At 39.0% G+C, this 24,848-nt stretch overlaps 1 protein-coding gene and 1 long non-coding RNA gene across 3 annotated transcripts in view; both read right to left on the reverse strand.

Annotated features, from left to right (window-relative positions):
- Positions 1-2,955: 2,955 nt before the first annotated feature.
- On the reverse strand, positions 2,956-3,750 carry LOC107684002 (uncharacterized). Its single transcript, XR_001633803.1, has 3 exons — positions 3,721-3,750; positions 3,447-3,495; positions 2,956-2,971 (listed from the first exon to the last, which is right to left on the reverse strand). It is a non-coding gene; the product is annotated as an uncharacterized LOC107684002 (long non-coding RNA).
- Positions 3,751-6,859: 3,109 nt separating this feature from the next.
- Positions 6,860-24,848, reverse strand: part of LOC107683964 (jagged canonical Notch ligand 2) — a 58,757-nt gene continuing 40,768 nt past the window's right edge. The window contains exons 9-26 of one of the 2 annotated variants that reach the window (XM_016480071.1): positions 24,454-24,567; positions 22,211-22,324; positions 21,830-21,876; positions 21,565-21,741; positions 18,247-18,403; positions 17,947-18,111; positions 17,275-17,388; positions 17,075-17,188; positions 16,848-16,961; positions 15,451-15,567; positions 15,268-15,295; positions 14,345-14,430; positions 13,854-13,967; positions 12,806-12,921; positions 12,464-12,715; positions 11,320-11,451; positions 10,005-10,155; positions 6,860-8,869 (exon numbers count right to left, since the gene is read on the reverse strand). In XM_016480071.1, the coding sequence (XP_016335557.1) occupies positions 8,370-8,869; positions 10,005-10,155; positions 11,320-11,451; positions 12,464-12,715; positions 12,806-12,921; positions 13,854-13,967; positions 14,345-14,430; positions 15,268-15,295; positions 15,451-15,567; positions 16,848-16,961; positions 17,075-17,188; positions 17,275-17,388; positions 17,947-18,111; positions 18,247-18,403; positions 21,565-21,741; positions 21,830-21,876; positions 22,211-22,324; positions 24,454-24,567 (2,612 nt within the window). In that variant the 3' untranslated portion in view covers positions 6,860-8,369. The remainder of the gene's footprint in view (positions 8,870-10,004; positions 10,156-11,319; positions 11,452-12,463; positions 12,716-12,805; positions 12,922-13,853; positions 13,968-14,344; positions 14,431-15,267; positions 15,296-15,450; positions 15,568-16,847; positions 16,962-17,074; positions 17,189-17,274; positions 17,389-17,946; positions 18,112-18,246; positions 18,404-21,564; positions 21,742-21,829; positions 21,877-22,210; positions 22,325-24,453; positions 24,568-24,848) is intronic. The other variant, XM_016480072.1, reaches the window with a different exon arrangement.

Genomic DNA, 24,848 nt, shown 5'->3' on the forward strand with positions numbered 1-24,848 from the left:
ACGGCTTTCTGAGACGTTTCCGCGAGGTTTTCGAGCATTCAGCTGGCGGAAAGGAGCCTGGCGAACAGTTACTCGCTCTACGACAGGGACGAAGCACGGCTGCGAATTATGCTTTCTCATTCCGCACTCTCGCAGCGCAGTCAGGATGGGAGGACGAACCACTTAAACTGCTGTATCGCAAGGGACTCACGGTCGAGTTACAGTCAGAGCTCGCCTGCCGTGATGAGGGGAGGACCCTCGAACAGTTCATTGAGCTCTCCATCCGCATTGATAATCTAATGCGGGCACGACGTGCTCCTCGCCAATTTCCTGTGTATTCCCCAGCGGCCACAGCTTCCGTTGAATCGGAACCCATGCAGATTGGTTTCACTCGCCTCACCGATGCGGAACGAGAGAGAAGAATGCGGAATCGACTCTGTCTCTACTGCGGTCTATCCGGCCATATGAGAGCTTCCTGTCCCACCCGACCATCTGCTCGAAGTTACACTACGGTGAGTGCCACTCCTGATTCCATTAACTGTTTAGTAGTTCCCATTGCTCTAGCATTTAATGATAAGTGCACTGAGACCGTAGCATTGATAGATTCGGGGGCTGCGGGGAATTTCATTGACATAGGGTTTGCCAATACTCATAACTTCCCTCTTGTTCCATGTGAATCCCGGGTGGCAGTGGCAGCCTTAGATGGATGTCCTCTGGGCACAGGACAGATCAAGTTCATAACCCAGGATCTGTGTCTGTGAACTGGCATACTTCACACGGAAACCATCCGACTATTTGCTATTGACTCTACTCTGAATCCCATCATCCTTGGCCTGCCCTGGCTAGAAAGACACAACCACCGGATCTCATGGACCACTAAACAGATTCTACAGTTGTCTGACTCCTGCCAACAGAATTGTTTGCTCACCAGCCTATCGCACTCATCTCGCCGACCAGCTCAGATATCAGAGGATTCACCGGTTCCGGGAATACCCTCTGAGTACCATGACCTCGCTGACACTTTCAGTAAGACCAAGGCCTCACAACTTCCTCCTCACCGACTCAGTGACTGTGCGATCGATCTTCTTCCAGGATCAACCCCCTCTAGAGGCAGAGTTTTCCCACTATCACAGCCAGAGTCCGAGGCCATGAAGGTGTATATTGAGGAGGAGCTGTCAAAGGGGTTCATTAGACCATCCACCTCACCTGCGTCAGCTAGTTTCTTCTTTGTCAAGAAGAAAGAGGGAGGTCTCCGGCCATGCATTGATTACCGCAGTCTTAATGAGATGACAGTCAAATTCCGGTACCCTCTACCTCTAGTTCCAGCAGCTCTAGAACAACTCCGCACTGCTAAATATTTCACCAAGCTCGACCTTCGCAGCGCCTACAATCTTATTCGCATTCGGGAGGGAGACGAGTGGAAGACGGCTTTTTCAACAACGTCAGGGCACTATGAATACCTCGTCATGCCGTTCGGCCTGGTAAACAGTCCTTCAGTCTTCCAAGCTTTCATTAACGATGTTTTCCGGGACATGCTGAATCGGGGGGTCATAGTCTATATAGATGATATCTTGATTTATTCGGATACCCTGGACTCACATGTGCAGCGCGTGTGGGCTGTTCTTCAGAGGCTCATTGACAACCAGCTATATGCCATGATGGAGAAGTGTGAGTTCCACCAGACAGTTACCTCTTTTCTTGGTTACATCATTAGCGCGGAGGGGGTAGCTATGGATGACAGGAAGGTACAGTCTGTGCTCCACTGGCCTCAACCGACGACGGTAAAGGAATTACAGCGCTTCTTGGGCTTTGCTAACTTCTATAGACGTTTCATTCGGGACTTCAGCACCATTGCAGCACCTCTCACCTCCATGCTAAAGGGAGGGAAGCGTAGGCTTCTTTGGTCACCATCAGCCACCGGGGCTTTTCGACGTCTAAAGGAACGCTTCACCTCCGCGCCCATTCTTCACCATCCTGATCCTGAGATAGAGTTCTTCGTGGAGGTGGATGCTTCCAACACGGGCATCGGAGCTATACTCTCTCAGCGGCAGGGTAATCCTTCCAAACTCTTTCCCTGTGCCTACTACTCTCGGAAACTCAACTCGGCGGAACAAAACTATGCAATAAAGCTGCAAATGGATCCGCACGCCTCTGACTCTCCGTTACACCATCAATTAACAACATTAAATGAGATTTTTAATTTTGGAACACAACTGTTCACTCGCTAAAGTGCACTATATTCATATAAAAAAACCTATATCCAACACATTTGACTGGCAGTTGAAATGTGGATCTTCTAGAAAGTGAGCAAAGAACAAAATAAATGTTTAAATCAAATCCACCTGCATAAATTATTAGACTGGATATAACAACTGAAGCATTTAAAACCCAGACAGGAATAATCCTCCATCTCTAGTGGGGCGCCTAAGAGTTGGCAGTCGCAAAAGTAAATAGTCTATGTTGGCATTTGTCAAGTGTTACCAATTACAACCTTTTTTTCTTCTAAAGGGGAGATACGAAAAGCCAAGAGGAATTATTACTGAAGGCATAGGCTGTAAATTGGCCACCATACTATTCCCTAATTCTGTAAAGCCAAATGTTTCAGTTTCAGATCAACTCTGTCATCTCCTTAAAGGCTCAACAAAACCACAAGTCAACCCATACGGTTTTGACTTTCTCAGTTTCTTGATTAGGCACATCTAGAAAAAAAGATCTTGTAGGATCCTGTCATATTGCCATAGAGGAGATGCACTTTAATCAGTCAAAATAGGCCAAATGCAAGAAGAATGGAAGGAGTTTCTCAGCAGACTGACGGCTGAATGACACGGACATACAGTTACAGTACCTTTCGTTTGGGTCATGACTCATGACAGGTATAAAATGTCCTTGACTGCCGAGAAACACTTCAGGAATCCAGTATCAGCTTTCAGCCACATGCAGCCATCTTGTACGGGGAGACGTGGAGCAACTTTATAGACTCCATCACTCATCACTGTGAAAAACACATCAGTTTAAAGGTGCTTTATATGAACAAGAAGGTTATACTGTGGTAGAATGATATACCAGAAGTTAAAGTATGTGTTTCAACTGAGACATTTTTAAGCAAGAGACTACATTTTATAACAAAGCAGACCTTCGGTGGTGTTTACTTGAAGCTACTGTACTGTCAGATACACCACTAAATTACCACAATGATTTCTGAAGGATCATGTGACACTTAAGACTAGAGCAATGCCTGCTGAAAATTCAGCTTTTTTTTTATTACATTACAAAATGCATAGATAATGGATTGATTATAAGTGCTTTACATTTACACCCTGAAAGTTATCGTGAGACTTTATTTGACATTCAACAAAATCAAGATACTACAAATAAAGCTCATGCATAATATTTGAAGCTCGTGCATAATAAAGACTTTAAGGAAATCGGTGTGACTATTAATTTGTCTCATTCCTGTTATACAGTACCCTTTGAATGCTGTAACTTTGTTGTGTACATTAACAGTAGTCAGAATTCCTAAGAGGATAGAAATAAAAAAGCTAGAGTTAACTATTGCCCAGTGTGAGATTGAGGATTAGCTTTAATGAGGGGGTTGAACTGAAGCTAGTTTTTATATTTTAAATATTTATATTTTTCAAAATGTTGATATTATCATAGAGTTTTCTGCAAATTGTAACATGATTGAATGTTCTTGAGTGAGACAAACCAACACAAAACATCAGACAGATCCACTGCTAATACTTATGTTTATGCTGTTTTCCATCCAAAGTGATGTTACTTCCTGGAGTATGATGTCATTAGGGAATTGCCTTTTGTAGTTAAGGGGATACTAGCATATTTACTCCCTGAAAAATACTGCACTTCCAGAGGCGGACAGTAACTAAGTACATTTACTTGAGTATTGTACTTAAGTACACTTTTTGAGTATCTGTACTTTACTTGAGTAAATTTTTTTTGTTAGCTTATGACTTTAACTTCACTACATTTGAAAGACAAATATTGTACTTTTCACTCCACTACATTTCTATCAAGATCCTCGAAGTAGAAAGTCTTTTTCTTTAAAACGTGACTTTCTTTTTTCAGACAGTTTATCAGTAATCACTCTTGTGGCTACATTAAGTGATTTCCCAACATTTTTTGAGCACTGACCAGTTCCAAATGTGATATTTATTTACAACAATTAAATAATAAGAAGTTAATATTGTGGTTTATATTAGACACAATATTGTCTGATTTTGCTAAATTGTGTAAGTGAAAATATTACCTATAAAGCCACAGAAGAACTTTTGTGCATCTCCTAATAAAACACAAAAGGTGTTTGATTGAAGCAGCACTGCAGACCATTCTGTGTGTGATATCAAAGTACAGCAAGAGCGATTAGACAGCATTTTAAATTTTTTTGTTTTGATGTCAAATAAGTCTTGCTGTTTTGCATTTTTGTTAAAGCAGTGTTGCTGTTGTAAAGTTATACAGCTACAGTTGTGTTGCTGGGTTTTAAAGCAGGTTTGATTTTTCTTTCTTTCTTATCACTCTGTATTTACAGGATTTCTGTGGGGGTGGGTAGGGGTGTTAAATAATAATTTTTTTGTTTTGTTTTTGTTGTTTTCCCCATAGGTTTTTAAAGTTCTAAAAGCTCTTTATTACAAAGATACTTCAAGCTAGTCAGTGTATTCAGTAGGTGTAATGTATTGTAAGTTGCTTCAGAGGTATTGCAAGTAGGCTATTACATACAACAATAATAAAACAGTGCATTGACATAAATAAGGAAATTTACTTTTGGTACTTAAGTACTTTTAAAACAAATGTGGATGAATGGCTATACACATAGATGTGTCCAGAGCTGTGTGAGATCACTACCATCCTGCTTTTGTGGGGGTGGGTAGGGGTGTTAAATAATAATTTTTTTGTTTTGTTTTTGTTGTTTTCCCCATAGGTTTTTAAAGTTCTAAAAGCTCTTTATTACAAAGATACTTCAAGCTAGTCAGTGTATTCAGTAGGTGTAATGTATTGTAAGTTGCTTCAGAGGTATTGCAAGTAGGCTATTACATACAACAATAATAAAACAGTGCATTGACATAAGGAAATTTACTTTTGGTACTTAAGTACTGTTAAAAGCAAGTACTTCTGTACTTTTACTTAAGTAAAAATCTGTCTTTACAACTGTTACTTGTAATGGAGTTATATTTGACCAGCAGTATCTGTATTTTTACTCAAGTAATGGAGTTGTGTACTTTGTCCGCCTCTTTGCACTTCTAACAAAATATGATCAGTACATCTTATGATTCTGCATAATATATACCCAGCTGACTCCCAAATGTATATTTTTGCTGATGTTTCCAACTTTTTGAGGAAGAAACGTAATGTATTGCTTATTTGATTGTATCAATGCAATCACTCCCTTTGGTAGAATTTAAATGATCTATCTCCTTTAATAAAATACTAATAACATTTTTTTGTTTGTTTTTTTCCTGGAAGTAACAATGCTGTTGAACTTGCTTTTCATTTCTTTTTTTTTTTTTGCATTGCAAATGTATTTTTAACAAGGACACATTTCTTAACATTTTGCTTAATTTAAAATTTTATCTTGAGTTTGACCGTACTGTAAAATCTGTAAATTTTCTTTCTTTTTCATTTTGTTGTTTGCATTTACAGTGCTGTTTTGTCTTTGCAATCAATCAGTAAAGATATATTAGTTACAAAAGGCTAACAGGATGAACATATAAGAGGAAACTATAAATCTATTCAAATTCAAATGTTAAATAATTAAAAATTCACCCTATGTTCACATAATTGTGATTAAAGAAAGCTGTGTAATGTTTTAATAATGTATCATACAGGTGCATCTCAATAAATTAGAATGTCGTGGAAAAGTTCATTTATTTCAGTAATTCAACTAAAATTGTGAAACTCATGTATTAAATAAATTCAATGCACACAGACTGAAGTAGTTTAAGTCTTTGGTTCTTTTAATTGTGATGATTTTGGCTCACATTTAACAAAAACCCACCAATTCACTATCTCAACAAATTAGAATACTTCATAAGACCAATAAAAAAAAATTTGAGTTGAATTACTGAAATAAATGAACTTTTCCACGACATTCTAATTTATTGAGATGCACCTGTATATTAAAGCCTGCAGTAAAACTTTACATCGTCAGGTCAAGAGATCTGAGATTTGAGAAATTGAGATTTTGCTTTGTTTTTTTTCTTGTGGCATAACATTCACACAAAAATGCAAGAAGTTTATGGTATATGAGAGTACTGTTGATACAATCCTTTTCATACAATATCTAAGAAGAAATGCAACAAGGTTGCTAGTTTATTTCATTTAGGCCATTTACCATTAAAACATTTACCAAACCATCCTTAGTTATGGCTTCCAACAGTGCTGGTCTCCTCTTCTTCATCGGGTTTTTCTTATCTCACAAAGTACTTTACTTCTACAACCCAAGTTCAATTACACCATCAGAGACACCTAAACCCAACACTACAGTATTGTGAGTGATGTGAAACACGACTCCAGGCCTCTGTCCCATTAGAGCCCGTTACTTATGGAACAAAACCATAACAAACTCACTGCATCATCATAAGCATCCTCATAAAACATTCACACCAGATGAAGCCACGAGAAACCCATTGTCCATTGGCCAGCCAGCAGTCAGCCGAGAACAGGAGACCAGTTACCATTGGCTGCTTCCTGTCAGTAGCATCTCGACTGGAAGCACGAGTTCCTGTATCGATCCGGAGTCGTCCTTACCCCTGGCAGAGGAAGGGGGGTTATTTTGTTGTATCGGTAATACGATATGATGAAAAGACTTACCACAAACTCAGGCCAGCGCCTTTAGTACTAAATACCAGCAGACAGCGGTTTTCTTGAGCACATTGTTATAAAATGCTTTAATAAATAGTTTGATTTATTTCTAACAAACATAAATTCCACTAAATGAACCAAATAACTTCTTTTCAGAGCAATTCTTCTGTACAAAAAAAAAATACAAATACAGCTTAAAAAACAAAGCAAAACAAAAAACTCTCCTCCAGCTCCACCCCGTTTCCCTTCCATAACGGACACTGAGCTTAACTTGCTTATTTATAAGTGTTTACTTGAATTTGATTGTGAACCAATTGTACAGGAACAGTTTTAAACGTTTCTCATATTCCCATAAGCAAAAAACTAAATCTTTAACATCATGATGAAAGAAATCAAATCATAGCCAGCCGTTTCTGAGGTAATCCATTTCTTTGAGCTGGTACCTCGAGTACAAATGCTTTACAACATAATTGTTCCCTTCATGAAGTTTCGATCCAACCAAACAAACAAAAAAAAGGAGAAAACATAATTTTGACATATCAGCATCTTTACAAGAAACAAGCAGCATGGTTTTATGATCAGCAAGAAAGGACAGGTGTGGAAAGGGAATAGGGGTTTTTAAGGAGGCGAACACACACGCCACAATACAGCACACGATCGTAAAGGTGTCTACTGAAAACAAAACCAACAACATAAGATGATGATCTCTGATTATATTTTTGTTCTGACTGTGGGACGCTGTATACATCTTACAAATCCTGCCATATCAACTGGCATAAATAAAAGGAATGGTGTTAAAAAAAAAAGAAAAAAAACAATCATAATATTTAAATCATAATTATAATAATAAAAAAAAGTGACTTAAGTTACTAAATTCAAATATACACAGCGACTCCTTTATTATATACACATATTTACAGATCTCTTGTCTTTGTTGAATACCTTGATGGTGATATGGGAGCTGCTCTTAAGACCAGCCTCTCCTCTTTGTCGTGATCTATCGGGTCAGGAGACCCTGAAACCGAGGGGCTTGTCTGAAGGCACTTGTGACCGACTCAAAATACTGCAATACGTTTTATAAAGAGCGTTCAGCCAAGATGACAGAAAGGACAGAAAAAACAAGGCCACTTTATAGGCACTGTAGCCCTCCTCATGGACGACGAACTCGTAAGGCAGGCGTGGAAGGAGAACAGATGAACGGTTGAAAGGGGATCCCCCGAAGCCAGCGTCCCCCACCCCCCGCACGTGGTCTGCACCGAAATTGGGCCACTCGAAACAAAACCAAAAGCACAACCATTTGTAAACAACAACGTAAAAGTCTTTATACGGTTTCTCTCACGAGTTCCATAGTCCTGCTCCTAATCCAGCAGTTTTTTTTTCTCCGAAAACAAAGCAAGGCTTCTCACCGCCTCCTTACAAAGAAATAGAATTTGCTTCCTCTGTACATAAAAAAAGGAACGAAATAAATTTGCCACTTTATCAGCCTCAAAAGAAGTCAAAAATAAAAATAACACATGGGAAAAACTCAGTCTTTGTTTCTGAGATGGCCTTGGTCTCCTTGTCCTGCTCGTCGGAGCTCATACGCAGTGTTCTTTGTGCTCTTGGCCGGTGGTGGCGTTATTGACATTTTTACAGTTGTTGTCCTTTGGGCTGAAGCCTGTCCAGTAGGGTGCTTTGAGGGAAGGGCTGCTGCTGCCGCTGCTCCGCATGGTGCAGATCAACCCGTTCTTGGTCCGCGCTGCAGGTTTAGAGTACTTTTGGATGGGATGCTTGCCCCCCTCTTCCACCAGCTCCAGCTCTTCCTCTTCCATCTCCTCCTCGTCCTCCCCGCTTGTGCAGGTCCCATCCGGGGAGCCCATGAGCTTGGTGCACTCGTACTGTGCGTCCCGGTTGTCCTTGTGCTGCGGCCGCGTCACAGGCCTCAGCGGTTCCCATTGGTTGTTGACGCTCTCCTCCACGGGCACATGCTCCTGCCTCTCGCGCTCTTTTCGCCGCTTACGGGTCCACCACACGCAGACGATGACGCAGAAGACCCAGAGTACGCACAGGATGACGCACAACACGGGCACCAGGTAGTCTGTATGGAAAGAGAATCGAGTCAGACGTTGCAAATCTGGGATTCATGCCAAAAATAATGAACAGAAAGTAGGGATGTATGACATAAAAACTATATTGGTTATTGGCCGATGTAAGTCAATTTATCAGTAAAGGTCATTAGTGGATATTTTGATTGGCCAGCATTTGATATTTAATTGTGGACACTCATCACACACCAATTTTTAAAAATATTATTAGAGACAAAATAGTGTGTATATATTAATAACATAAAATAGTGCGTATATATATATATGATATAAATATTAGTGCTGTCAAACGATTAATCGCATCCAAAATAAAATATTTTGTTTACATAATATGTGTGTGCACTGTGTATATTTATTATGTATATATAAATACACGCGCATGTATATATTTCAGAAAAATATGTTATGTTTATATATTAAATATATGAAAATACATATATACATGTAAATATTTTCTAAATATATACTGTATGTGTGTGTATTTATATATACACAATAAATATACACAGTACACACACATATATTAAAGTAAAATAATAATAAAGCATAATTGAAACAAAATAATATAATATAATAGGATATAATATAATATAATAAACACGATTTTGTATTCACAATAATAAATATAATAAACACTAAAATAATTATAGAAATTAAATTATAAATTATTTTTAAGATCAGAAGCCACTTAAAACATTCATTAACTAATGACAGTGATTTTTTTTTATTAGACAAAATAGTATATTTTCAAAATTGGCAATAACATTACAGAATCAAAATGAGGGAGAAAAAGAGCAAAACATTTGGCTTTAATTCCTATAGGTTTCAAATATTATTATTTTTTTTAACACATTTATAATTGCCTTAACCAAAAAATCATTAAGTTTGTCCCATCATTCTCGTTAATGTATCGCTGTGGCGTGACAGATGACTGTGGAGGAGTTCTATGACTGTCACACAGGTTTATGGCCTCCTGCCCACAACTGCTGGATCCTCTCAGTACCCTTCCTCCTGTGACTCACAAAGACATTTAAGCTGCACTAATTGGTGGAGATGGGGAATTGACACTCGTTCGGGGGATGAAGGCTGGCTTTAGCCTTGAGGCCAGTTGGCCCCTGCTCTACTCACCCACTGGCTGGGACATGACCGGCATCTCCACTTTGACCTCGATGACGGCAAGCATGACGGTGCTGTTGTGCCGCTTGGACAGCGTGCTGACTATGGTACTAGCTGCCTCCTGGATCTGACTGTGGTTAGGCTGCTCGTCCTGCTGGAACGACTGCAGGAGAAATAGCGGGGATTAAAAATATATTCGATTGCATTCCAAAGATTCCAAGTAAAAACCACTTACATAGGAACAATCTATAATTATTTACTGTAAGTGTGAGGTTTTGGGGCGTTGCTGCGATGACACTTGACTATCCTGTATTTGTTGATCTTCTACATCCAAGTTTATTTCTTGTAAACCAAAATAAAGTATATGGCTGTGGTGGAACCAGTGGGCAATGGACGGTTAAACCACGCCACAACTCAAATGTTTCAAATTTGTTTGCATCATACAAGTATTGATTTTGATAGGAGAACAAAAAGAGACTTGTAATCAATCTATGACAATACGCTCAATAAAATAACTTTATCCAAATAGCAGTAGACTCAATCGTTTCAACTCTATTCAGTTTTCAACATGCAAAAACCTGCAGCTGTTCAAAGTTCCTGCCTACAGGTTCATTTTAATGAGTCAGGCCAGTTAAACACGGGCCTTCAGTTAGTGACTTGTTACAACACTGCAGGGATTTAGTGTAATCTGATCGAGGATAAAGGATGCATTTGTAGGTAACCACTATTTGTAAGTTACTTCCATAAGGCAAAATGTTTCATTGCACGCAGGAAACACGGCTTCAAATTACACAAAACTTGCCTGGCAGCACAAAGACAATAATTTTCATATCCTTACCCAAGTATGTCTTTTTTTGTTATTTCAAGGATTGTTTCAAGATTATTTGGTTGTGCAACATTTCATTGTCTAAAGACAAATGTGTGTATCTTAAGGCTGTGTGAGATACGCTGAAGCCCGGTTCCAGCGCTCTCTGTGTGGGTGGAGGGAATGCTGCAATGCAGTACGGCCCGCTGCTGGTCAGTCAACTGAATCTCATTACAACATAATGGGCTGGTTTGAAGAGGAGGCTGGTTGGCATTGCTCTGGGCGTCTGGGCATTTTGAAAAACTGCGCTCGACTCGTGAGGAAATCAAATTTGCATCCATTAACAGATCTGTGCAATGAGTATCTAGGACCCCCATGGTTTTGACTTTCTATTCCACTGATAATAGATCTTAGGGGCCTACACAACACTGCTGTGTGAAGGGTACAGGCGTGCAAAGGACTCATGAATTTAAAATGTGCAAGCGCATAAAGCTCTCCTTAGGGTCTTCAAAATGTACTTACGATGGCCACCTCTACTGCATCTTGGTTTTTGTAGGAGAGGTCACAAAGAACCAACAGAGCGTGATCTTTCGCCAGGCTCCGCGTGGCAGGCATATACCTCAGCTCTGAGCAGACGTTCTCCACTGTCGTTCCCTAGAAGGCATAGTGCGTACTTAAGAGGAATATTTCAGAAAAAACACAATTGTGGGATCATAATGTAATTACGTTAGGAGAAGGATTAAAAATGTATGGTACCATATAACATTACCATGTGTTTTTGAACATGGTGGCCTGGTAATATAACATTTTTGGGCACAGACAGATTACTGGAAATACCAAAGTACCACATTGACACCATTGCTTTGTGGACATGGTACCCTGGTAATATCATATTTTTGGGAATTTTTAGACATATTTGGACAACTACAATACCAAAATACTATGGTATTATGATATTTTTCAGAAATATACCAGCGTTTCTTGAGATAAGGCTATGGTAATATGAAAGTAAAGTTACTGCTATGTCTTTGTGATCACATTACCCTGGTAATACCATGATTTTCTGGACACAATACTGTTCAAAATTAGAAGTCGGTAAGATTTTGTACGTTTCTTATGCTCACCAAGGAGGCATTTATTTGATCAAATCTACAGTTAAAACTGTAATATTGGGAAATATTAATGTAATTTATTAATTTGATAAAGCTGAATTTTCAGCATCATTACTCCAGTCTTCAGTGTCATTTGATCCTTCAGAAATCATTCTAATATGCTGATTTGGTGCTCAAGAAACATAATTATCAATGTTGAAACAGTTGCTAAATACTTTTGTGGAAAAACTGCTGTGTCTTTTCAGAATTCTTTGATAAACAAAGTTTAAAAAACATTTATTTGAAACAGAAATCTTTTGAATGTATTCACTGTCACTTTCGATCAATTTATTGCATGTAGTCAGTAGTGTGTCTTGTGAATTGGACGCAGACAATGACAATAACAAAAAGTGGTATTACCATGTTTTCAGGACATGGTGGCTTGTAATACCATGTTTTTTTAATGTATCTCATAGACTATGGCAATGCCATGGTATTACCATCATTGTGCTATGGTACCACCACAAGGTTTTTGTGTAATGGAACAAAACACCAACTTATAGGTGAATACTTACTGTGGGTAATTTGTCCCTGTTGAATATAAGGGTGATGCGAGCACAGCTCTTGTCCAGATAGACCGAGTTGGGCTCACATTTTGTTTGGAGGGTTGGGGCGGCATCAGGGCTTGAACAAAAGCCCCACTGGTGGCAAGGGGGAGAGAGGCACGTCAGGAAGTTGTGCTCCAGGCATTCACGACCTCCTGGACAGGATTGAAGCTCTCGCCCTAGCGTCCCTGGCAACAGGCACGGCCGCCGGCCACACACCACCTGAGAAAGTGTCATGAACACATTAATTTATTTCAATAAATAAAAAGAGATAAAAGACTTGTTTTTGACATGTTTTCTTCAGACACTTACCTTGGTGCACTCCACTTTGCCGCTGACACATTGACAAGTGTTGCATTCTTCCTCCCAGCGGCTGCCATGTGGGAACTGAAGTCCAGCATAGTGACACGTCTTCCCAACGCCAATGACTGCACCACATCATAAACACAAACACCATAAGACTGGGGCCAATTCTAATTTAGGAGCAGATCCCTTTCCTGTCTGGAATGATTTAAGTCACATGATGCCAGGTCAATGCTCCTACGAACGATGCCGTATATTTTTGAACTTGTTCAACTCTATTGCACTAATCAGTTCATGTGTGTAAGGCCAGCGCGCCAGCACTAGGCGTCGAATATGCTGGAATAGGCCTATATCAACTCACTCTGTGTTTCTGTGTTTTCTCAGTGAATAAATTGATGAATGAGAGACGATTTATTGAAGCATGAGCTTTATTGCCACAACACAACGCAAAGAGGATAAGAGACCAGTTACACTAGCGTGGCAAATCACCATATTATAATGATTTCTGAAGGATCATGTGACATTGAATAATGGCTGCTGAAAATTCAGCTTTGCCATCACAGAAATACATGACATTTTAAAACATTAAAATAGAAAATAGTTGTTTTATATTTGTAGAAATATTTCACAATATTACTATTTTACTGTATTTTTTATCAAATAAATGCAGCACTGGTGAGCATAAGAGACTTCTTTCAAAACATTTCAAAAATCTTACCAACTCTGGACTTTTGAACAGTAGTATATGCATTTAAAATGTACAGTGTTTATTTTCCAGGAAAGATAAAAAAAATTTTATGACTTATCTGGCACTAGAGTGATTTTTGTCCAATCAAGCGCTCTCTAGAGACAGAACGTCTCACCTGCTTCCGACTAACATGTAGAAATAATGTTCATGGCTGTGACGTAAATAAACCATTCAGGCTATTTTTGAGGCTCTCACCAAGTAAAGCACATGATTTTATAGGGTCTTTAAGTTCCATTTCTCAATATCAGCAAGCTGAGAGATAAAAAGAGATTGATTAATGATTTTTAATGATTAAACAATAACTCTTACACTCTTGGCATTGAGGTCTGGTGCGACCGAGTGGGCAGACACATCGGAAGCCATTGATCTCATCCACACAGGTGGCACCGTAGGCGCAGGGTGACGACTGGCACTCATCAATGTCTGGTGAAGCAAAGAGAACATGCATTCGTATCAATACGTCTACTGCCCAGGGCAGAAATATCAAATGGTTAGAAAAGCTAAAACTGTAATTTGAAATCAATAAAGTGTTAGGATTGATGGTGTTCCCATGGCTGCACCTCAGAAAATGAGGCCGGGGAAATGCATGGAATCCTTAAAGAGTAAGTCAGAGCCATCAATGGACACAAGAGACACAAGGAGAGGAATTTTTCCACTGGTTGAATAATTTATCTCCTCTGTCTGTTTGTGAGCCATGGCTAACCTTTGACCCCTGAGGAGGTCAAAGGCCACGGATGCTCGGTAATCCACCAACACCCTCTTTCTACACATCCCTATTCTTTCCTCCTCGAGATACTCACTGATACGACAGTCGGGTCCAGCGAATCCAGGGGCGCATTCACAGCGGAACCAGTTCACCCCGTCCACGCAGATTCCTCCATTGTAGCTGCAAGGAGACGCGAGGACAATGAGGTTATCAGGCCAAAGAGACACCTTCGCCCCAGTGATTGACATAATACTTCAAATATACATGCATACAAGTGGAAAGGCAGGAAAAAGGGGGAAGAGAAGAGTGAAAGAGAGATGGACGAAGAGGGATGCGGGATACCGGCACCTTTCAGATGCAAATCCCCACAGTGGCTCCTTACTGGGATCCCCACCCCCTACTCCCGCCCCACCTCCCAAATCCCTTGCTCCCAGGTCAGCGATGAAGAAAGGCAGGAGGACAGAGCAGGCTGGGAGAAAAAGAGCCTGTCCATCCCCTCCTCCCCTCACCGCTGGGGGTGCTCTTTTAGGGCCATTGGCTCTATTGTGGTCCCCATTAAAACCAGCCCGGGGTCTCCTGAGCTGTGGGATTTAGGGACATCTTCTCCAGTCTTTACAACCGTGCCTGTCCGTCCCCTCCTCCCCTCACCGCTGGGGGTGCTCTTTTAGGGCCATCAGCTCCATTGTGGTCCCCATTAAAACCAGCCCGGGGTCTCCTGAGCTGTCGGATTTAGGGGTGATTTAAGGACATCTTCTCCAGTCTTTACAACCAGCATCCCCCCTTTGAACCCCTCCCCTCGGTGCATCCGCTCGCAGAGAATAGGGGTTAGCAGGGCAGGAACAAGGGGGTGGAATAGGGCAGAAAGCCACATTAGAAGGGTTATTCCTAGCCGTCTATGTTGTACAGGGAAGGGGAGGGCCGCCCCAAACAGAGAGCACAACAGATCTACCAGCGTCCCGGGGCAGAATAGAGTAAATAAGAAGAGGGACAACTGCAGAGCCACATAGGTCTTCTTACCAGGGGTGAGGGTTGCAGTCGTTGATGTCTGCGAGGAATCAAAAGAGAGGAAGAGGGAGTCAATGCGAGACATTTGCGCATCAATCAGATGTAATTTAATACTTTTGTGGATTTTGATGTTTGCTTTCAGTGGTATGCAGACATGCACTGGCAGCTGAACTATGAATGGCGGAATTCACTCACTCTGAGCGCAGGTGGGCCCCTCCCAGCCGTCTTTACAGATGCAGGTGAACGTGTCACCACCACCCACGCATGTTCCTCCGTTCAGGCAGGGGCTGGACGCGCAAGTGCTATTCTTTACTGAAGTAGAAAGACGAAATGGAAAAGTTACAGCAAGTGAGCAAGCGATTCTTTAGACCAGTCTATGACAAATTAGGGTCTTCCAGGGGCCAAAAGCTAGGGGGTCTGAAGAAAATGTCAGAATATGTTACCAAATCAAAAAACTAATTATTTTGCATTCATTTTCTGTACAGACATTTAAAAACAAATTTCATTTTCAACTAAAATTACATTCTTAATTAAGGTTTTAAGCCTTGAATGAAATGAACCAGCTCAAAAATGAATAGCAATATTTGTATTTAAGCAAAAAAGACAAAGATAGACGACCAACTGTGTACTTTTATATATTTTGTGTTAAATAAAAACGCAACCATGATACAATATAAAACTGAAAATAAGTATATTACTAATTATATTAGATGTTTATTAGAAAAGTGTTTGGGAACTGATATTTATGCACACACACACTTAATATATGTATTTTATGTATGCATATTATTCATTAAAGTAATGTGCCATTTAATTATTTGGGAAAATATTTTGGATTCATTTTCTTTATAGGCATTTAAAAAAAAGTTTAATTTTTTAAAAAAATGTTTTAAATGGTTTCAATCTCTGAACAAAGTTAAGAAGCAATAATAATATAAATATATAAATATAAATGCACATAAAAATGATAAAACAACAGAATGAATGAAGAGTTACACTTTATTTTAAGGTGTCCTTTTTACAGTATAATTATACATTTAAGTACTGAGTAATATTTATTAACTTCATGTACTTACTATATGGTTAGGGTTAGGATTAGGGTTTGGCTTAGGGTTACTTGAATGTAATTATGCATAATTAATTGTTATTATAATAGTAAGTACATGTAACGTGTAACAAGGACACCTTAAAATAAAGTGTTACCAAATGAAAGACCATTTATATAAGTGAAAGTGAAAAAGTGAAAGTGAAGTGACGTGTGGCCAAGTATGGTGTCCCATAATCGGAATTTAACCCATCCAAGTGCACACACACACCAAGTGCACACACACACACCGTGAACACACACCCGGAGCAGTGGGCAGCCAATGCTGCGGCGCCTGGGGAGCAGTTGGGGGTTTGGTGCCTTGCTCAAGGGTCTCACCTCAGTTGTGGTATTGAGGGTGGAGAGAGCACTGGACAATCACTCCCCCCCACCAATATCCCTGCCGGACCTGAGACTCGAACCCGCACCCTTCGGGTTACAAGTCCGACTCTCTATCCATTAGGCCATGATTGACTTGACATGATGACTTTCACAGAGGTCTACTCACCTGTGTTGCATGTACTTCCTCCCCATTCAGGAGGGCAGGCGCAGCGGAAAGTGTCTCCGTGGTCATAGCAGGTCCCTCCATTACTGCATGTGGTGGCATCACATTGACTTTCACCTAAAGACACAAACAACGATTTAAAATATTACCAGTCAGTTGACATATGCAGTTAAGCCACATAATAGGAAAAGAGGAAGTACTTTGACATAAAACAAGGAGAGGTAACTCACGTGAATGACAGGTCTTTCCTTTCCAGCCATTGGCACATTCACAGTAGAAGTCATTGACCAGGTCCACACAGTGGCCGCCATTCTTACAGGGTCTCCGACTGCACTCGTTCACATCTGAGTGCAGAAACACAAGTGAAAAAGGTAAGATACTGAATGTAAAGAGGATCAAGATGATGAGGAAGATGAAGATGGATACTCACTGAGGTCGCAGAGGTCACCCTCCCAGCCGTCCGGACAGAAGCACTGGAAAGAGCTGATCCCGTCGATGCAGGTGCCTCCGTTTCGACACGGATTGCTCACGCAGTCGTTTACATCTGGATAGTCGATATAAAACATTTCCATGAACATCAAGATTTTTGAACAAAATGTACATAGACAATGGGGTTCAAAAACCACACAAAACAGATTGATCATGTGAACTTTGTACAAATGGTCAGATGTTATTGCTTCCATTGATGACCAAGATGCTATTTGGATTTTTTTCAATATAATATTTTCAGCTTAATTGGCTTTGTGGCCAATTATGACAAATACATTTTCAAATATACTATGGAACTAAGGAATACAAGTTTATTTATAAAATTATTAAATCAATTATGACTACTAATAAAAGAAGTGTTATTTATTTTCAAATTTGTCTTAATTTTCAATTTGCGAGAGGGGATGCTAGTTGTAAAGAATAGGAAAAGTTTGGCTTAAAATAGTTATACAGCACAAGAATCTGCTAAAATTGCTTAAAATGTAATGTCAATTACCCATCTATTCTGTAAGGATAAACTAAAATAATCGAAAAGCAAACAATCAAGGATGAACAGGCGTCACATGAATATGATTAAAAAAGGAAAAATGGTAAAACAGTAAAGATGACTCACTCTCGTGACAGTATGTTCCTGTAAAGCCCAGCTCACAGGTGCAGGTGAAGTTGCTGCCTGGCTGGCTGATACAGCGGCCATGAGGACCACACACATTAGAGTTGATGTGTCTCACACCCCCATCTGAGCTGTTACTCGCCACAGCAATCGTACAGCTGTCAATCACTGGAAATGAGAAAACAAGACAAGCGGGAATAAGATCAGATGGCTGCTAAGCTGGACTATTGTGCACTATTGTACAAAAGTAGGTCATCTTTGGCTAATGCATCTCGGTCGGCAGCAGAACAGGAACGGCAGTACCTTGGCAAGGGGTTGTCTTGCAGTGGTCCTTGCGGTTTTCACAGGTCTTGCCCTCGTAGTCTTCAGGACAGGCGCAGTAGAAGTCACCCAGCAGGCTGTAGCATGAAGCCTTGTTCTGACAGGGGTTCGGTTCACAGGGGTGAGACAGACTCTCCACCTTCAAATGAGACAGGGAGCTTGAGTTAGACCAGTCTTCTTAAACTATAGTGATAAACAGTCAGGTAAGCTGTAGAAGGCTCCCATAAGCCTACAGCTAAAGGAGACAGCACCATTATACTCACACAAGAGACCAATCAAAACAAACTGTGCTGCTAAATTTAGACATCCTTCCGCTCTTACCGAGCATATTCAACTAGGACGAGGAACACTTTTGCACATCTAGTTCTACTTCTACCTCGACTTGGCCTTGTTCTGGTAAATATTCTTAGAAATTAATTTCTAATTCACACAGAAACTCATAACTCTTACTATATTCTTTTAATATGTTAACATATTAAATATAATCTCTACATAATTTTATATACATTAAAAAAAAAAAAAATCTTTAAATGGCCCTGTGTTTTGACCAATGAATTTTCAAATATGCCATGTAATTATTTCATATGAGCTTAATTATAAAATTATTAAATCAATAATTATTACTATGAATACTAAAACTATTAAAACACAAACATTTTGTTATGTTATGTTATATGTTATGTTATACACAAAAGTGGCTTTAGAAGAGGCTTTTCTGACCGCAAGTCAATCACTGGTCTTCAGTCCACAGCAATCTATCATTTTGCAACTGAGTTTGCCAATCTGTCTGAGGTAGACTTAGGACACATTCACATGTTCTGTTCACATGCGCTTTTTGTTGACTACGGTCTAGGACACAAGCAGACGGACGTCTTTACCCATTGCATCATGTCTCTCGCCATGGGTGCCACATTTTTAGGATGCTGTGTCAACTTCTCTATGGTTCAAGGGTATTATTATTATGCATTTTTATGCATTTTTTATATAATAAAATTTTCTAAATTAATGCGTTAAATTGACAGCCAAATACAATATTATTTTTTAGTGAACACTTTTAAAATAAAAAGTTATTTTAAATTAACACTTCACAATATTACTGCTTTACTGTATTTTTTGATCAAATAAATGCTGCCTTGGTTAGCATAAGATACTTCTTTCGAAAACATAAAAATCCTACCAACCTAAAACGTTTGAATAAAATAAGATAAAATAAAATAAGGAAAACTCACTACAAACACCTGCTCCAATCACGTTTACGGATTAATGTAGGTTTCTGCAGCTATGACCCCCTCAATATTCCAACTTTCCATTTTTCTCACAAATGCATTTCTATGGAGATGAACCTTTGTTGGAATGTAAACAACCTCTCTAAAGTACACATCATACCAGCTGCCATGTAAGGTGTTAGTTCGTACTATATCCCTGTTCTCCCGAGCTCCAAGACTGCTAAATTGATTTTATTAGGGATATACATTGTATATACTGGAAGCCGAACGCCTGCACAAAGCACTTATTCACAGTCAGTGATGTAAGTGGAGTGTCTGCAAACCAGACTGTATCAAGATACATTAAACTGCTAGAGCAGACACATGTAAGAGATAATCAGCCATCTGTACCGGATCCAAAGAACAAACCCAGCTGGATGTGTTTCATACAGTGGTATGTTGGTAGTCAAAACTGGTCAACATATAATTTTAAAATATGTATCTGAAGCTTACTATCAGAAGTAAACAGATCTTAGAAGATTTTATATAGCTGTTTGATAATTTTACTGCATCTAGAAGTAGTACATCACAGATTTATTGTAATGACTTAGTTGATTTAGTTCAATTAAACAGATCTGATCCCATATCAAAACATGTTATATGTCAATACTGGACCAAAGCTTTATATGTAGCCTCATGTGCACCTGCACTGAAAACAGCTCTACCAGATCAAAAGCTTTCCTAGTATAGTCTTACTTCTCCAAGAGACTGCAGACGGTAATGGTCCTAATGTGAGCTCATGGCACGCCAGGCATGAATATAACGTGAAAATCAAGGCCTTCTCTTTCCCGGGCTGATTGTGGGCAGGCAGCCAGGAGGGCAAGAGAAGAGTTGCCTCATTCACTACAACTTATTTTTAGTCTGCACAGTAAGATGAGACTGGCTCAGGACCAGCTTCCAGCACCTCTATGGAAGTCCATCTTTAGCCTGCCACTAGACTTAAACTGGCTCCAGACCAGTAATAATGGCCACATGAAGAAAAAAATACTCCAGCCCTTCACCCAAACCCTACTCTAGTTACCCTGGCGCACCTGTGGCAGAATAGCAGGCTTGATCTGCCTTACACCAAGGCTTTAAACATGCATACATGCAACGGCAGGGGTACCGACCAATTTAGCCGTGCCGAACGAGATTGTGAGCAAAGCATGAATGGAGAAGTGACCATCTGTAGTACTAAATGTCATCTATTAATCAAGACTGAGCCCCACTGTTTCCATTAAATGTTTATGAACCAACAGATGCATTCTGACTAAACCTGAATCATCGTCATTTCCTGTCTGCTTTACCTACTATTTGTAAAATAAAACAGGGAAAAAGGCAAAGGCAAAAATTAAATCAGAGCACAAACAAAACAAAACAAAAACAATACAATAAAAACAGCTGGGTATAAAACACAACAAAACAAAATTAAAAAAACATCTGGGCATAAAACACAACAAAGCAAAATTAAAAACCATCTGGGCATAAAACAAAACAAAAATTAAAACATCTGGGCACAAAACAAAAACATCTGGGCACTACAAAACAAAACAAAACACAAAACCTGAAAAAAAAAAAACACATCTGGGCACCACAAAACAAAAACATCTGGGCACCACAAAACAAAACAAAAACAAAACACAAAACCTGAAAACAAACACACACAAAAAAAAAACTAAAACACATCTGGGCATAAAACAACAAAGCAAAACAAAAAACATCTGGGCATAAAATAAAACAGAAAAATAAAAACATCTGGCACAAAACAAAACAAAAATGAAAACATCTGGACACAAAACAAAAACATCTGGGTACCACAAAACAAAATAAAAACAAAACCGAAAACAAAACAAAATACAAAACAAAATACAAAACAAAACCATCTGGGCATAAAACAACAAAGCAAAACAAAAAACATCTGGGCATAAAACAAAACAAAAATGAAAACATCTAGGCACCACAAAACAAAACCAAACACAAAACGAAACATGCTATCATGCTGAACAATACTGACAAAAAGTTTACTGTAAAAACACTAAACAGTAAAGATTCTCACCTCACAGAGCATCCCTGCATAGTTTGCCGGGCATTCACAAACAAAGCTGTCCAGAATGACATGGCAGCGGCCGCCGTTTTGACAAGGACCACTGGCACATTTGTTCCTTGAAACTTCACAGTGCAAGCCAACAAAACCTGGAGGACACTGACAGTGGTAACCTCCATGAACCAGCTCCTGCACAGACACAAATAAAATGACACTTAATATAAATAACACAAATATTTGATACGCTATAGTAAACCAAGAATTGTAAAGGCTATACCTTGCATGTTGCTCCATTCTGGCACTGTCCATGGCAGCCATTGAGATCTGCAGTCATGGGCAAAGTAAACGAAGCAATTAATCAATGGCTAAGTGGAGGAAATCAGGACAGCAGTTAGGGGAAGCTGAAGATGTGCAATTAACTCGAATTAGATGAGCTTGGTGAGTGCGCTGAAGATGGAAATGTTAGTACAATCAACACAAACGTGAGGTACAACCAATAACCCAGCATGCAACAGCAGCTGAATCCCAAGACAAAATATACAGTGTGCAGAGCCCCGCAGGATATCAAGTGTCCAAAGAGGAAACCCTGAGTGCCACTATAGTGTATGCTGTTAAAGATGGAGGAAAGGAGGGGAGAGGAGCATGAGGAGATACTGACTGATGTCACAGTTCTGTCCGGCCCATCCTTGAAAGCAGTCACAGTGATATCCACCAATCATGTTTTTGCAAGAGTGAGCATTTACACAAGGCTTCCCCATACATTCATTTGCATCTGTGAAAGTGAGGGAAAGAAAGAGTTGGGAGATTTTGTAGACAATTGGTAGATTGGGAGATTGAAGAGAAGGAGATGGGAAGTGTAGAGTAGCAGGAGAGGGGCAGAGAAATCAGAGATCTCGTTGTGTAACCCCACCACCATTAAGCCCATTGAACAGTCTGCTGGCTTGAAACTCTAACAGTCCCAAGGATGCCAGTCTGCTTAACTTCCTGGTCAATGTCCATTACACAGCCAAAAAAAAAAACAAAAACAAAAACACCTTTATCAGTATATTTGTTTTGTTCTATGAGAAAAAAAAATCGAAACATCCGTAAAACAAGATAATTTTACTTAAGATATTAAGACTTGTATTCAAAAGATGTATCTTAAATAACCCTACTGCATTATAATTTAATTTAATTTAATTTAATTTAATTTAATTTAATTTAATTTAATTTAATTTAATTTAATTTAATTTAATTTAATTTAATTTAATTTAATTTAATTTAATTTAATTTAATTTAATTTAATTTAATTTAATTTAATTTAATTTAATTTAATTTAATTTAATTTAATTTAATTTAATTTAATTTAATTTAATTTAATTTAATTTAATTTAATTTAATTTAATTTAATTTAATTTAATTTAATTTAATTTAATTTAATTTAATTTAATTTAATTTAATTTAATTTAATTTAATTTAATTTAATTTAATTTACACACTACCAAGTTTGAGATTTTGTATATTTTGGAAAGAATTCTGACCAAAGCTACATTTATTTGACCAAAAATGGGAAAAGTAATACTATTACAATTTAAAATAAATTTTTTCAATTTGAATACATTTTAAAATGTAATTTAATTCTATGATGACAACGCTGCATTTTCAGCAGCCATTCTGTCTTCACTGTCACATGATCCTTCAGAAATAATTCTAATTTGCTCAAGAAACATTTCCTATTAGCTATGTTGAAAACATTTATTTTAGAAACTAAGATACATTTTTTTCACAGCTTCTTTGATGAATAGAAAGTTAAAAAAGAACAGCATTTATTTAAAATATAAATATTTTGTAAATTACTGATACTTTTGACCAATCTAATGATTCCCTGCTTATGAATCCCTGCTCTTAAATAAAAACTCTTACTGACCCCAAACCTTTAGAAGTGTGTAGGTGTATATATATTTAGGTTTTGGAGAATATTCTCTGTTCTAAAACAATTAAAATAAAATTTATATGAAAACAAAATAAATATAAATATTTTCTAAAATGTTCTTCTCAAACAGATCTTTTAAGGAAGTTCAAAAATTTTTACTGAAAAAACAAGACAAAAGTATGCAGAAAAAAAGATTTTTTGCATCATAAACTAAGGGTCCACTTGTAATCACCCCTCCTTCTACTCATCTCTCCTCTATTAGCCTACAGCAGGTGACCAGCCAGTTCAGGGGGCTATGACTCTTTTGACTTTGCCATGAAAAAAACTAGTGCTTATTAGGTGTTTCAATATTCATCAGAGGCCCCTATTGAGGTGCGCTCCGCTCCCCTGCACACCTGTCCTCCAGGAAACACGACTCCCCATCATGCTCAGGCCTGGCTCTTGTGAGTGAAACCCAAGCTGAAGGCTAAGGTTTGAAGCGTAAGATGAGCAGCCCAACTCCTGTTCCCACCCCACGCTTGTTTACAGGTCACAATCCACTTCCTTTCACATTCATCACTTCCCCTGATGAGGGCTGCATACTATTGTGAGCAAAAGGATGATGGAAACTCCTGTGGCGCCTGCAATGCCATCTGATCTAGTCTTAGATCCAGGTCTAAGGCTGGCCCTCCTTGTTACATATGCATATATGGCAGTCAACAAGGATCAGGTTGCCACTATTACAAGTTCTTCATGCAGTCTAATCAAATCACTTGTTTCAACTCTTGCTTTGCCTAAAACACATGCAGGCTTGTCAAGTGCATGCAATTTAAATCTAAAGCACCATATTCAACCATTCGGATGCATAATGGTTCATATTTTTCAACAACTGGCAATGCAAAAATGAATAATATGGTATGAGTGGATGGTCCATTGAACAGTGTGTATATTAAAAACTCAAATGCTACAGTTCAAAACACGACTGCAATACAGGAGGATCTCAATCTTACCAATTTGACAGGTCTTCCCAACCCACTGAGGAGGGCAGACACACTCAAAGCCATTTTCCAGGTCGACACATGTTCCGCCTTGTGCACACGGGCTGGAGGCACATTCATCCATGTCTGCAACATCAACACAAAATCATGTTTCGCTCTGCAGATATGAAAAACACACCTGAAATTGTGCTTTAAAATAACATGCTGAGAGACAGTTTCCATAAAAAAAAGCTATTACAGGAGTTACATATTATGGGATGTTTTCAGTTTCATGCATATAAACATTCAAACTGGCCAATTTTGCACCCAGCATGTGTGTGCAGGCTATTCACCGCCCACCACACACACACACACACACACACACACACACACACACACACACACACACACACACACACACACACACA

The sequence above is a fragment of the Sinocyclocheilus anshuiensis genome, unplaced genomic scaffold, assembly GCF_001515605.1.
Source record: "Sinocyclocheilus anshuiensis isolate Anshui unplaced genomic scaffold, SAMN03320099.WGS_v1.1 scaffold637, whole genome shotgun sequence".
NCBI lineage: Eukaryota > Metazoa > Chordata > Actinopteri > Cypriniformes > Cyprinidae > Sinocyclocheilus > Sinocyclocheilus anshuiensis.